We start from the raw sequence: 16,016 nt of genomic DNA on the forward strand, positions 1-16,016 counted from the left end.
TCACCATTACGTAATTTAAAAGAAATCCTTCTCTTGTATCATTACACATGATCTAAACGCATAACATCTCATTATATTTTGCAGCCATTTTTTAATGCTTTCAAGAGGAGCAGCACTCTGAGAGCTTATGTCAAGATGTTTTCATCAAAGTTTATCATAAAACTTTGTAACTAGTAACAATCAACCAGTGTAGATAACAAACACTTCAGACTGACAACTAACATTTACAAGTTTTGTTAAAACTAGAACTACAAAACTGATACTTTTCAGGAAATGAAAAAAAAAAACTTGTACAAGTATAAGGGGTGACAAATAACACTGATTAATTAAAAACAATTACTAATAAAAATGCCATTATGGAGATATGAGGCTTGCGCCCAGTGGGGATTATTAGGAGGATTACAGTTTTAAAATGCTGCCATACACACAGTTGTCCATCCATCATCATGGCCTCAAGTGAAAAAATGCTGCCTTTAAATTTATCAATAAATTGTTCACAACAAAGGAAGGGACAGCTGGACAAACTAATAAATGTTACAACAAACATAACACACTTAGAGCTGCAACAATTATTGTAATATTAATCGATTAATAAATGAATCTGTTTTGCTAATGTTTTTATTTTACTCGTTTCTTGACAGTAAACTGAATTTTTTTTAGTGAGTCGGGCTTTACAAGACGCTGATCAACATTTTCTGACAATTTTCAAATCACATAACTAACTGATTAATGGAGCAACTGGTCGACAGGTGAATTGATAATGAAAATAATTACAGGAAAGATTTAAAAAGATATGTCTGTGTGCTCAACATGTTTGGAGCTATTTTTTTAACTAATGAGATTACGGGGTTAATTAATCAATTAATCATTTTGAGTCATTTTTTAATTTTAGAAAAGTACAAATTCTCTGATTTCAGCTTCTTAAATGTGAAAATTTTCTGGTTCCTTTACTCCTCTCAGACAGTAAACTGAATATTTTTGAGTTGTGGACAAAATGAGACATTTGAGGACGTCATCTTTGAGTTTTAATCAACATTTTTCACAATTTTCTGACATTTAATGGACCAAACAACTAATGCAGGTAATTAGTAACTGTTTCCCTATACAATTACATATTACAAAAGACCAGTACTGTGTGTTATTTCTCACTGTTAGATCCTTATTAGACTTTATTAGAGGGTAATTTGATCTAATACTGTCTAATAAAGAACATATCTTTTTAGTTTTTGTCTAATTTAATATAAAGTACGTGTGTCATCTGTATCTGATCTGTCCACATAAGGAAGCAAATGTATCCTCTATTTTTGTGTGACCGACTGCTAAGAAGTGACAAACTCTTCAGAGTCTTATTGCCACTGGACTTTTTTAAAACTTTGATCAGGACAAGACGTGCGTGACTTGGACCACTTCATCTGATTTTATGTTTAGATGATTGGTGCAAACATCCTCTCTATTTACTTCACTTGTGATGTTTTTTTGTGAGGACTCTTCCTGGAATCCAATTAAGGAGGAAATGTTTTGTTTTGATCAGCAGTGAGAATCAAATAAAACATGCAGGAAATACACTGTCACATGCTCCAATTTTAGACGAAAGGACAAGTCACTCAGGAGACTTTAGTTTTAGTTAGTAAATTCACCACATTGACAAGTGTTCACAAGTATGGTGAAAAAAAGGGGAAAGATAATTTATTCTTTGATTTGTCAGGAATGGCAGGGTTGTTCATGCCATCTGTCACTGCTAAGTTGTGTCTGAGGTTCATCCTGGTTACTGGAGTAATGAAATCAAGAACATTTAAACTCTGTGGGAAGATAATGATTCTTAGAACGAAACACAATTGGTTTACAATAAATTCTCCTAATTTAGCTGCAGCATGTTGACTGTTTTCTTTTTTCATACACATTTTATTCATCTAAAATACAGGTTTTACATTTCACTAACATCTTGTTGGTGAAATAAGCTTGGTTAGCTTGAGTTTACTCAAATCTAGATACAGTGAGACTGCATTCAGACCAAATCAGGTGTTGCAGTGATCTGCACAGGGTTGTGCAGCTGCGTGGGGGATTAGGGGGCGTTTATATGTGCTTATTACATGGATTTGTTGAATACTCGATTCTGATTGGTCAATTACAGAATTTTAAGGCCTGTTCTTTCTATAGAACAAACCGTTGCTATGTATAACAGACCGTTGCTATGAAGAACAGACCGTTGCTATGGACACAGTTCTGATCACAGACTCTAGAGGAGCAGTAAAATTATAATTATACTTTTTGGTAAATAATCATGTAACAAGCAGGATAATGTACAGTGAGCAGGTTGTGAAATAAAGCCATAAAATCATTTTAGAATTAATATTTTGTGTCACATAAATGTGTGCCTTTTTTGGAAGTAACCATGTAATTACTTAGAATATAACTTCTGTGAAACAATCAGAAAATAACATTTTATTTCTCTGATTCACCAACTTTCTTGCTACCATCGCTCTTCCCACTGAGCGTCTTCGACCACAGCTGCTCGCTCTCTCGATCTCTTAAAGAAAAGAAAAGAAACCAAAAGAAGCTTCTTGGTATCACGGTGCAACATAAACCGAAGCCAGATACAGACCCCGAAACTGAGTACACAACATATACCAAGCAAGTACGCAGGAGTTAGGAAACAGAGCTGTGGTTCATGAAAAACCTTAGATTTTGATCACAAAAGGCATGAAAATATAAATTATTGATCTTATCTTTTTCTTTTGACAAGTCACCATGTTATAAGTGGAGTATAAGTATAAATGGAAAGTTTGGCAGGCTTAGCAACAGTAACCAAGGAGGGTGGGGCTTAGGGAAGGGTCAACTGACAACTTTAATATGACTTGGTAGTTTAGCTTTGAGTTACTTTATATCGTACTGCTGTTTGCAGATTGATGAGAGCTTTGCTGCACAGTACTGAGAATTAAAATGTACATATTTTACTGCTGAAAGGTTTCAAAAAAAGAAAACAAAGAACGACCTAATTTTTCCTAATTTGTCAAAGACTAAAAATAACAGTTCTTTATGATTCTAACTCCAACAAATTCTACTAACACTCAATAACTGAATGTGAAAAGGAAAGTTTTCCTTTTCCCCCAGACAATCATTGTCCCCCTTTACATTAATCATAACGGGCTCAGTCTAACAGGCCGTGAGATTTAAAAGTGCTGTGGTCTGCTCTGTTCCTCTGCATTGTGCCTGCTGCAGTATAATGAATGCTGAGCTGCAGGTCTTCAGGCAATGAAACCCAATCCCTGTTTGAATTCCTACCATGCTACACTGTACTGCAAAGCTGCTGGTTATTTGGTACATTAACACATAATCAAGTATCTCATTAATATAAGCCATAAAAAAGTGCAAACATGAGAATCTGCAAACTTAAGCAGCCGAAAGCGAGAGCGTTGTCGCTCCAGAGCTCCTGAATTAAAACTTTAAAAGTCTTAGCAGATTTCTTAAAACCTGTGCATGATAGCTACAACTCAAATATCCACAACACTGACAGAAAAGTCTTCAAGTAGCGACAAAAATAGCAGCCAAATGTTCCTTGGATAATCCACACCGACTCATCCGCCAAGCTTTGAAGTCTCCATATTCCTTTGATATTGTTCTGCGAGTGTCCGCTGAATAGACCCGGGTCAAACTGTAGTTTAAATCCCCCTCTCAGCCACACTTGATAATGACCGAGGTTATTTCACAAGATCCAGCCGAGCAGCTGTAAGAGGATTTGCAGCACAACTTTGACCCAGGTGTTAACATCACACCAGCAGAGTAATGATCACTCCATCATCCTGGCCCTGCCACAGCATCTCCCCTTCGAACGCCACCTTCCCGTGCTTCCTGGCTCTCATCAGGATCCCCACCACCTTATCGGAGATCCGGACGTATCTGTCGAACAGCTGTCCGAACGTGATGCGGGTCTTTCCGTCCGGGTCCGGGTCGGCCATAGTCCTGATCACGTAGCACATGTCGGCTATCTCACGGTGGATGTGCTGCTCGGCGCGTTTGGCTCTCTCCGCCGTTTGGGTGCCCTCCTTGGGGCGTCCGTAACCCTCCTGGCCCTTCTGGAGGCGGAGGGACATGGAGTAGTCATAGTCAAAATATTCACTGAAGGGGTTTAGTTTCTGGTTCACCGTGTGCTCCGAGGCCCAGTTCTGCCAGCGGCTCTTGAGATTTCCCACAGCGCTGTACTTCTTGGAGAGGGTGTTGATCTTGTTGGCATCCTCAGCCTCTTTTTTGTACCTGGGAGGGATGTCAGATCATATTAGAAATAAATAAAAATACACACTGAGTATCTGTTTTGATCCTGCAGGGGAGTTGCATATCAAACAGTAAGCAGTTTCCTTTTTTTTAACTTGGTCTTAAATGAATGCAGTTTCTGAGTGACGTGATCATTAGATGTGTTTGCAGAAAGTGAACCGGAATGACTGAGAGCTTATCATTAATGAGAAAAAGTTGTTTTTGTGCCTCAAACTGCTCACATCAGAAACGTAATGCGTGGGAAAGGCCCGTTATCCCAAGAAGCAAACCTCGCTGTCAGCACAAAGTGAAAAATGATCCGTTAGCAACTAGCAATCTAATTAGAGGGTGTAATGTTTTGCACAGAAACTGGCTGAACAAAGACGAAACGGCTGTTATAAGGTCACATAGTTACTGTGTGTTTTTGGCTGTTTAATGAAGATATTGCAAAAGTTTGTCAGGCTCTAAGATCAATGTCTTGGATATCAGTTTGATGTCATGGATAGTTTCACTCTGTAACTCATGCAAAGTTTTTCTCTTATTATCCCTTATCTCTTATTGTTAGGTTAACAATACCTTTAAGCTTATTTTTTTGGCAATGGTGGTGCATGTAGATGCTGCAGCCAGTAGCTCCTTCAAACATCACTATTTTTCTCTTTTAATCTGTTATTTTTTTGGCTTTATTGCTGAAACACCTATCACCTGTGACAGAATTACACTTGTAGGCATCGGTCAACAGATGGATGCAATTGGACACACCGCCGTGGACCACCCGAGGAGGAGTGGAAGAGAGCAGGGATGAAAGCGATGCTAGCCCAGCTTGGACTTAACAGATGGACAAAACAGGACTCATCACCTGGTCCACAACATCACGGATCAAGCTGTTGCACTTGACGGGCGGACCAGTTCTGTGCTGATAGGATGCAACAGTTTTTGCAAATGTTGAATTTTTTATGTGAAGATGCAATTATTTCCTAGGTACATACATATGTATGTATATCAATCAATCAATCAATCAATCAATCATGTATATATGAAAATGACTGTATATACTGTGTAATTTTATTTTGTTTTATATTTTACCCTATTTTACTCTGAATTTAGTTACTTATCTCTAATATACAACACATCCTCATACAGCGACTCTTGTGACACATGTCTTATGTTGTATAATAGTTGCAGTTTGGTCAAGTTTAGGCACAAAAACTACCTTGTTAGGGTTAGAAAAAGACTGTGGTTTGGGTTAAAATAACTAAGTTGTGTCACATGATGGATGAGACGTCACTTGTACTCACAGTTGGACTGTGGATCTTTTAATCTTGACTGCTGACTCAGGCTCTCCTTCACTGCTTTTTTCCTCAGTATCTTTTAAAGAACTTATCCTGTGTGTTGGAGCATCTTCTACTTCTGGTCTCTCTTCCTCTGCGTTCTGGTGTTCACTGTCAACTTTATCTCCTCCTCCTCCTCCCTCTTTACCAGTCTTCTGCTCTTTCTCCACCTGCTTCCAGCTTTTGGTGAGAGAAGAGACCATGTTGGAGCATTTTCTGCGGCGTGTGGGTGAGCTTTTCTTCTTCAGAAGCCTGTCGATCTCCTCGTCTGACAGCAGAGACTCCTCCTTGATCTTCTCCGTCAGGAGTCCAACCCCTGCACCTTTCTCCTGAACCCCGCTGGTCACCGTCTTCACCACCTTCGTTACCTTGATGGGAGAAGCAACCGTTGGCTCATCTGAGGTCTTGGGTGCTTTTTGGGTGTCCTTGTGAAGATCTGAGGTCTTTTGAACCTCTCCAGAACTGATGACTTGATTTTTAGGAGTTTCTTTTGGCTGTGTCTGAGTCGGAGGAGGCTTCCCTGGGGTCCATTTCATTTTGCGCTCCTCTTTTGGTTCGCCCAGTGAAGATGGACACCAGCCGCTGGGTTCACTGGACTGCTTCTTCTCGTTGTCTGTCACCCACTGCTGCCAGCTGCTCGCCAGGCCGCACACCATGCTGATAGTGCGCAGCTTCTTGATATTCTTGTTGGTGGATGGTTTCCTCTGTTTGTCCGACATGATTATAAGTATTAAAGTGTCAGCTCAGGCACAATTAATCCTTCTAAGTGACTATCCTCATCAGCTGTTAGATTAGCTTGGACGTATTCATCTCTTCTCTGCTCAAGTCTTTGTTTTCTGTGACATTTCCTCCCTCTGTTGCGTCCTGCACGCCTGCAGCCGCAGCTCTAAAATGGGGAGAGCAAACCCTAACATGACGGTGGAAAGTATTTGAGTCATCCCGGGCTACCAGGCGACCTGATCGTCTTTCCCTGACACGGGTCACCCCGACGGACTCATGTTTCATCACAGATTGTGGAGCCTGTAACCAGAGGTAAACAGGGCAGTAGACCAGCAGGGTGCTAAGCTTAATCAGGAGGTGCACACACACACACACACAAAGACCATCCAAGACTTACCACTTAGTTTATGCACACTATATTCCTTATTTAACAGATATTTTTTTTTAAATCTGCAAGAATAGTGCAAATATATATGCTCAAATTCATCTCAGCTTTTTATTGGACATTATAAAAATATACCCACAAGTTTTGATGACCTTGTCCACTGGGAGATAATGAACTGATCTTGTGTCCACATACTCTGCTTAACACCGTTATTCCTGGTGCTGGGGGAGGTTTTGAGATGCTTTACTTAAGGAGAGACAACTCTATACTACTGACAAAGACATTGATTTGAATGATTTGTCACTTATTTTCCATTAGAAGTAAAATGTTTCTCATGCATAGAGAAAAATGGTCAGTTGATATATGGTAAACTAAAATTACAGACTTCTTCTCATAAAGAATTGGTTTAATGTAGAACCTCGTGAGGTATAATTTAAAGAAGATTGTTATGTGCACAACATTACAGCATTGTCCTTAGAGACTGGCAGGTTTAATGACAGACTCTGTTTGTTGTGTGAGCTCGGTGAAACTGAGAATGAGGTTCATTTCTTTGTTTTACTGTCTGTCCATGAGGACTTAAGGGATGCACTTTTTACTAAAATGTCCTCTATTTGTGCTGATTTCTTTCGGCTGGATGAGTATGAGAAACTTGAGTGGTGCTTTAGAAAGCGGACTTTTTTGTAGCAGATTTTATTTGTCAAGCTTGGTAGAGAAAGCAGAGTATTCTGTTTAAGACTGAGTTATAAAATGGACTGTAATTTTGTATTGAAAGGAAAATGTTTGTTTTTGGTGTCTTATAAACCCTTGAGGGTTGGAAATTTTTTGTGCATGACATGAAAATTAAACTAAATCAATTAATTATTCTTCCTCTTACGAATAAAAAGTTTAATTTGAAAGCATGAAACATATTATCTATCTATTGTCTACTATCATGGTTTTTGCTGCTACACCTTTCTGGTATGAAGACTGACTTATGGTGGAAAATGTGAGCTAATGCCATCAAACTAGAGATAAATGTGTAACTGATATTAGTCAGTAGTGCTCACTTTTATGACTCTTCTCTCCTTTCACAACTTTAAAGCTACATTTGTCAGTGTTTCTATTTTTGCACACAATTAATGTCTTTTTTCCTCTGACAAGAAGGTTATGTTTGGGGTTATTGTGCAGCCTTGGTGTATGTTATTAGAATATTATTATGGATGCACTAACGCTGTTAACAGCAAAGATTTAAACGTATTTAACTGTAACTGCTGCTGTCACTTCTAAACTGTCTTCGACAGTGACGCTCGAAGGAGATGCAGCCAAGACTTGAGCAGATACGAGCAGACACTTAATCTGAGGTGTGAAAAGAAACGGGGAGCTTCTGATCAGGAGAGAATGTGATACCTGGAGGAGAGCAGGACCTCCTGCTTACGCACGAGGAGGTTTAGTCTTGCAGTGCAGCTGGTGGTGAGATCACAGTTCACCCACTCACTTAACAGAGAGCAGCATGAATCCTGACATTAACTGTTCTAACATCAAGACTTTATGCATCAGAGAGGCGTTTAGTGCTGTTTTAAGAGCTGTGTTTTATATGCAGATACATGCTGTAGTTTTATGTCTGTTGGTTTTTCATTATCAGTGTTTGCAGAGGAGGGCTGGTTATAAATAGAACTTGGCACAGACACATGCACACAGACATGAAGTTGCAGCTGTTGGCAGTCTGTCACAGAGTGGAAGTGACTCATCGAGCATCAGCACAGAGCGTCTCCTCAAACCCAGTCAGCCTGGTGATGTGTACAGTTTCACAGGCTGCTCTGAGAGTAGAATTAGTGCTCCACCACCTGGACAAACAGCCTCATTACACCCAGGATTGGCATGAATGGAGGAAAATCGTTTGTGCAACTGATGTGGTCTGGTGTCTTTTAGCAATAGAGGCACTTTTGAGGCCACTGACTGTCATTTTCGTTGCCTGAGCAGTGGGTGGAATTTGCAACCCACCTGCAAATTTTGGTGAAATGAGCAACGAGCAACGCTGCTTGGACCCCAATTTAATTACAGTTTCAAGCACTTTATCCAATCCATCAAATTTTGAAAACTCTACATTAAAATGCATTTTCAAGGAGTTCCAGCATCTGTACAAACCCTGCAATTTATTTAAAACTATTTAAAAAGATACATTTCTTCATCCTCAATTAAAAATAGTACAGTACAAATGTACAGTGTAATAGACTTAGTGACTTTGGGATGCTGCTCTTTCAAGGATCCAATCAAATAATTAATTCCAAATAAACTTTAAGGACCACTGGTTGGACAATTACAGGTCAGGGATTAGCATATTTTGGAGAATACATAGATATGGAGGTGTGTGTGTGGTTCTAAGGACAACAGGAGAAATAAAATTACTGTATTAGTCTTCAATAACATAGTTTCATATATGCGATTGCAATATATTAATATTTGTCTGGAATCTTCATCAGTTACACACTCCAACTCAGTTACTGGCCAGAATGAACAGTTCTGTGGTCAACAGAGCCCTCTTGTGGCCAAATGGCACAACTGCAGTACTGAACACTGCCACATGGTGAGGCAGAGACGTGTTTATGCAAATCAATTATCACCACTTCTACAAAAACACTTGTAAAGGTATTAAAAGTATGAGCCACAGAATTAAAAAACACAAGGTGAGTAGGCTATATTAGCAAGGAATATGTCCACATGTTCTGGACCACAACTAGGAAACTTGTCATCTTGTCTCACAAGCAGAGAGCACTCAGAGGTACAATTCTGTGACTAACAAGAAACCAGGTAATATTTATATTATAACATCAGACAATCCAGCATTAAGTAAGATGGGGTCTGACTCGTGTTTGTGCATGAACACACATGGCTGGTATCCACTACTGTTCATCTATGGACCATACACTGAAAGAATGCACCTTGAATTCAGGAAGTTATGACGTCATCAACAACCTTAAAGTGTAATTTGCAGGTTGGAGCCCCAAGAGAATCAATGCACACATATATGCAAACTGCAGTGACTTCTGGAGCTGTTTTTACGGAGACTGGGAGGGAGAGGGCGTGGGGAGAGAGAGGGGTGAGGGATGGAGACATGAACGACAGTTCCCTGATAAACCTTTTGTTTGTTAGATGGTTGTGTGGTCAGTGTCAGCCGGCGGTCAGACCGCCATTTTAGTTACGGAGGCAACAGTGATGTCCTGCCTCTTCACCTGCATGAAACGCACCCAGGAGCGAGAGCCAGCGCCCGTGGACAGATTCAGGTACAGCCACTTCGTCTTCATACATAATATGAAGCAACATCTGAAAAAAAAAAAAAAAAAAAAAGTTTTTTAAGACTCTTGCTCAAACAGACCGCTGTTTCCTCAAAAAACTTAAATTAAGTTTTAAAGTTGTAATTTTACACAAGGTTACATATAAAATTCAGTAAGAAATTTAACCTGCAGGTTACACTTTAATGTGCACTTGGACCAAACTTTCCCACATACAGTATATTATATTTACTTCAGTGATGTGATGGCTTCTCTTCTATTTATTTAATCATACACAAATGGACAAATGGTACTGCATTCACTTTACTGCACTGATGTGATGAAAAGAGACCTGAGCCAGAAGGCAAAGCTCTGCATCTACCAGTCAGTCTTCGTTTCTGCTCTCACCTGTGGTCATGGAGGCTGGGTCATGACCGAAAGAATGAGATTGCGGATACAAGTGGGCGAAATGGGTTTTCTCAGGACGGTGGCTGGCATCTCCCTTAGGGACAGGGTGAGAAGCTCAGTCATCCGTGAGGAACTCAGAGTACAGCTGCTGCTCGTCTGTGTAGAAAGGAGCCAGTTGAGCTGGTTCTGGCATTTCGTAAGGACGCCACCTGGTCACCTGCCTAGGGAGGCGTTCCAGGTATGTTCAACTGGGAGGAGGCCAGACCGAGGAACAGGTGGAGGGATTATATGTCCACCCTGGTCTGGGAAAACCTTGGGATCCCCAAGTCAGAGCTTGCTAATGTGGTTGGGGAAAGGGATGTCTGGGGTCCCCTGCTGGAACTGATACCTCTGCGACTCGACTAAGTGGTTGACGATGGATGTACCCAAAGTTCAGTATAAGAAAACTGTTAGACTCTGACACCAGGTCTTGTTACATGATGAATATTTTATTTAACAACTTTATATCTGGTATGTACAGTACAAACACAAGTGAAACAAAAAAATGCTTGGGGTGCATCACTGGTGTGGCACAGAGAAATGTTAAAAAGCCTGGATATTCACACAGAAGCTTCAACGTCATCTGTTAGGATCATATCAGAGAAACCAACCAAACTCATTATCAGTGTCATCGGACTCCCTAAAACATCCTGTAACTATCATGTGATGGACTCTAAGACAGCAAAGCATACAGACAATGTTTGCTTTTGAATCTCATAATAATCCGTATGTAAATTCTATGCACTTTTTAGCCCTAAAGAATTCTCCTGTGCACCATTTTATCTGACTTCAGGTGTGTAAATTACAGTTATGTGACAGTAATAAGCTGCTGAGTGTGTATTATTAGAGAATGACGGAGTGATCTCACCTTACATACAGAAGCAGAGGGAAGCTTTCTCACAAAACACACGTCGAATAACAGTCTGTGAATACAATGCATGAGGTGCAGATGCAGAGAGGCACGTATAGCAGACTTACAGTACAATGATACTCAAACATACAGTACAGTCAGTACATTTATTTACACAGTTAGAACACACAGATCAGAACAACACAAAAGATAGAAAACAAGACAAAACTAAGATCACAACAGCCAAAGCCTGATGATGAGACGTTTTTCCTCCCACGTGATTAAAGGGAAAGTTCAAATTACTTTTGAAGTAGGGTTGTATGAGGTACTTATCAATGGTCAGTGAGCCCGACCCATTTTAGAGATAGTAGGCCAGCAACCTCTTATTATAATAATTTCATATTTAAAATATTATAATTACTATTTTTGTCAATGGAGTTTGGTGGCTTAGGAGAGAGTGATGTTTGGCTGATATAATGGGGACTTTCTGATGCAAAAATTTGTCTGACAGCAAGGTAAAGCAGGAAAAATATTCTAAATATAGCGTACACATAGGTAAGCCTTATTTAGGTGGCTAAAATAAATTTTCTGTTGATCCTGTCCACAGTATACACTGTTAAGCTTCCTGCACTGGTACTCCTGCTGCTTCTTGTAATGTAGGTGATACACTGACTATGAGTAAGTACCTCATCCCACTCCCAAATAATCTGTGCTATTCCTTTAATTCCAGAGCCTGTTTATTATACAGTAGTTTGGCTATTTTGCAAAACGCCAAGGCAGCGTCATTATAGCCAAGAACTTTTAGAAGCACAGAAAAAGACGACATCATGGCAGCCGTAAAACCTGACAAATCTAGTATCAGCAGCTCTGAGCGTGATCTGATTAGGCACACAGATAAAAGCACATGGCTGCGACTGAGTGAGAGAAAGACAAGAGATGAAAATGACAGAGAGGAGACAGTCGTCTTAGTCAGAGATTCACTCTTCTTCACACACAAAAGGAGCATTTTAAGAGATTTTCAACTGAAACCGTTCCTCTCTTCTACGTACAAAATGAACATGTGCACCCCAAAGGAAAAAAATAACCCCAACACACGTATGACCGTGCATGTCAACATATAAATAGTACTCTTTTTTTTAAAAAATACATATTTACAAATTAATACGTATACTCTCCTATAGTATCTTTGTACAGTGAGTGGAGGGCTGTGAGTTCGTACATGTGCATAAGGTAGATGGCTATGGTTAGGAGCAGCGTGCACCTGGGTCCACATATTTCTTTCAAATCCTTTCACATACTTTTGTGATACGCTGAATTCAGCCGTCTTTTGAGAGTGCAGTCACACCGAACAAGTTAGCCTGAACTTCAGAGCGTTTACTTTGTTAGGTCAGTTTGTGTGGTCAAGTCAAAAACAATTAAAGTTTGAAGTTTTGGATTTTACTCGATTCTTCCACACTGTAAAAATACTGAATCTGCTAGGATGACAAATCCCAAATCCCTATTGACAAAAAAGGCTGCAGGTTTAATTTGCAATCCTTGTTTCACTTATAAATTGGCAGTTTCACCTACAGATGAATCGAAATTAGCCTTTCCACAACAATTGGAAGCAGAGAAAAAAAACGTTGTAGGTGTGATTGCAATCAGACCTGCACCTTAAACTGAAAAATAAAAAATAAACCCCTCCTTATTTAACTTAATTCTCAGCTGGTTTCTTCTCTTTTACCTCTATGTCTCTTTCATTTCTCCTCAGGAAGCAGAGAAAAAGAAAAGCACAAACATCAGAGGTATTTGCTATTGTGATATCACAAAAAGGCACAACCGACCGGGCGAGCAGAGTAATAGAAAGCATTTTAAATCCATATTCGACTCAGGTTTGGGGGTTAAATTGAGTGTTAGTGCCACAGTGAAGGAGGAGCAGTGTAGGTGTAGAAGCAGGACCCTGCAGGAGAGCTTGAATACGACACTGAACACTACCATGAGAGGAGCGTATAGCACACACACCTCCCCCAGTGCAAACACAGCACGTCACTATCATCCACAAATACAGCGATACACCACGAAGCCATGACTCCGACCGAAACCTATCCCCTCACCGTGAGAAATATTCGTCTTAACAAGCACATCAAATGAGTCCTGCGGGCTCGTATTTCTCAAAACCTGTGAAAAATGTCAGCAGAGCGACGTATTTTCACGTTTTCAAATCGGCATTTTAAAACACTTCATTATAAATCACTTAAATTGCTTGTCAAGATAAACATTTTTCCAGTGTAGTCAAAATTAAATAATACATAAATAAATAAATACGTTCTCAAAGTGCAGCATGAATCACTGTGGTTTCCTCACTACAGTAATTTATGCACAATATAGAAAATATACTTTGTGTCACACACTTTTACACCAAACATACTGTACAGTATTTGTAATACATAAAGTTGACAATGCTACACGTTTGACTTTTCAGACAAAGCGTCACAACATAGACGGCGTCTGCTGGACCCAACACGTAAAGCCAGAAACACACCGGAAGCGGTCTGATTTTTACAGACAACACGTATGGAGCAAACATTGTTCATTTCATTAGCATCTAAACGGGTATTTGTATTTTGGAATAAAGAGTTTATATGATCATAAAAACACGTTACTCAGTATAATGACGTGTCAAAAGTTGCGTTCAGTGCGTTTGGGCTTTAAATTTCATACAATGGATTTCTTAAAGTGTCTGAACTCATTCTTCATGTTGGATCACAACATGTTAGCATGTTAGCATTCTGAAGCACATGGAACAAATTAGCACAAAACTTTTACTCCAAAATGCTACTTTCATTTTCAAAAAAAAAACAACAAAAAAAAACATGTTAATTTCAACTTGAAGGCAGTTTGTAGTTTTAGTTTTCAAACAATTTTGAAGAGTCAGTTTTTAGTTGGTTTCAGTTAAAGATCAGAGAAAAGATTACAGTTTTTTGGAGCACGGGATAGCTAACATAGGCTAATGTTAGCCAACAGACAAAGTTAAGAGACCAAGAGAAGCTTAATAAAATTTTTGTTTTGATTAATTCAAGACCACACATGAAGTTGGGTGAAACATTAACTTTTTAGCTAGCCTAGACCAGCTGACTGGTTAACATAGCCTAGCTAACTTTAGCATGCAGCCAGTAGCAGGAATGCCAAGCTTAATCGCATCTTCCACATAGTTTTTGCCCTTTAAACCATTTAGAAAAGTGAAAATCCTGTACTGCACTTTAATATTGTTTGAAAAACTAAAACTTCAACCTTTTAAATTCAAGATTCTTTAAATGCAACAACAGATTAACACCCAATCTCATGAAAATACTTATTGTCATGCTGACACTTGTGTAATAAAAGTTTTCTGATTTTCATTTTGGAATGGTCGTCTCTCTTTTGATTTAACATATAAAAATCACAGTACACAAACTCCACATTATTTTCTCAGATTATCATAGTAGTTGACACAATTGAATAGTCATTTCTCCCTTTGTGAAAATATGAAATAAAAATAATAAAATAATAAATTAACCACATTATGACAGGGACCATTCATGAGAGTTGGTCTTCGATTAAAATATTTTTTACCCGTTACAATATTAGCACTTCCCCTTTAGTTGCCTCTACTCGTTATCAGCTCCTGTTTTAGGCCAAAGTTTCTTAATTGATTGCACGTTTTATACAACTTTTATCTATTCTAAAAACAGCTTGACCAAATATACGCAACTGCTCAGGTAAATATCGTTTTTAAATATTATTCAGTTAATCTGGCATAAAGCGCTGTTGTGCTCAATGACGTCTATATCGGTGATTGTGGCTCTAATGCTTCGCTTTGCTGCTTAACTGGTTAACAAAGTGCATCTACACAGAGAGCAACAAATGAGATTTACAGTGTTGAACTCTCAGTCAATTCAAATCCTCTGAACTGCACTTCATGTGATGTAGTTTCACTCCACCACAGCAGGTAAATTCACTACAGACTCATTCAGCTTCATTACTCGGGGGCTGGTCTGGAAAGCATCACGATTCTAAATTTACTCTAGTGTATTGTAATTATATACTCTCTACAAAAATTAATTTATAAAGTAATAAATACTCTTCTCTTCAACAAAAATAATGTACATTGCACGTTACCCTACCCTACTGTGTTCTACATGTGTAAAATAATTCAGCCAACATGTTGTTGTCCACAGGCCACAGTCATTATCAAGTCCTAAAACCCAGAAGCCACAGGCATGATTTTATGATTTTACTAGCTATGTTTTTCCAATACAAAACACCCTCAGATAAAGCAATAATCCACAAGATTTAACAACAAATGAATATCTGTTTGGCTACAGAAAAATCAGGAGAGAAACTTAGTAATGAGTTCTTGTTTCTAACAAAATTATCTGGTAAATAGTAACTTGTGTTTTTTGGAATAAATGTAGAATGAAGCCAATGTGGAGAAATTCAAAGGCTTTTGACGGGATTTGGCTTTAATCCCTTCCCTCAAATCTAAACATTTAAAAAGTTTAATCCAAGTGTGGCATCCAATTAAGTTGCAGGAGAGAACAATGAAGAATTAACATTAAATTACTGAGCTCCAGCTGTAAAAATGATAACAAAGATAATTTAATTTGCATACAAAAATTAGGCAGCGGTCAACCAAAAAGGAAGCTGCAGTATGTAAGTACAGACAAAACAACTTCCAAATTCATTTGACACTTGAAGTTGCACAGGACGGTAAGTCCAGTGTAATATTAGCATAGTTAGTGAGCTAATGCTTAGCTAATGTTACCTGAACA

General features: G+C 39.0%; 1 protein-coding gene across 1 annotated transcript; it reads right to left on the reverse strand.

Annotated features, from left to right (window-relative positions):
* Window positions 1–1,012: 1,012 nt before the first annotated feature.
* On the reverse strand, window positions 1,013–6,828 carry abrab (actin binding Rho activating protein b). Its single transcript, XM_084739902.1, has 2 exons — window positions 5,544–6,828; window positions 1,013–4,251 (listed from the first exon to the last, which is right to left on the reverse strand). Exons 1-2 carry the CDS (start codon window positions 6,293–6,295, stop codon window positions 3,768–3,770), a joined length of 1,236 nt encoding a protein of 411 aa, XP_084596028.1. The 5' UTR covers window positions 6,296–6,828; the 3' UTR covers window positions 1,013–3,767.
* Between the last annotated feature and the right edge of the window lie 9,188 nt (window positions 6,829–16,016).

This window comes from Lutjanus erythropterus, chromosome 16 (genome assembly GCF_056507025.1).
Source record: "Lutjanus erythropterus isolate fLutEry1 chromosome 16, fLutEry1.hap2, whole genome shotgun sequence".
In the NCBI taxonomy this organism is placed as follows: Eukaryota; Metazoa; Chordata; class Actinopteri; order Lutjaniformes; family Lutjanidae; genus Lutjanus; species Lutjanus erythropterus.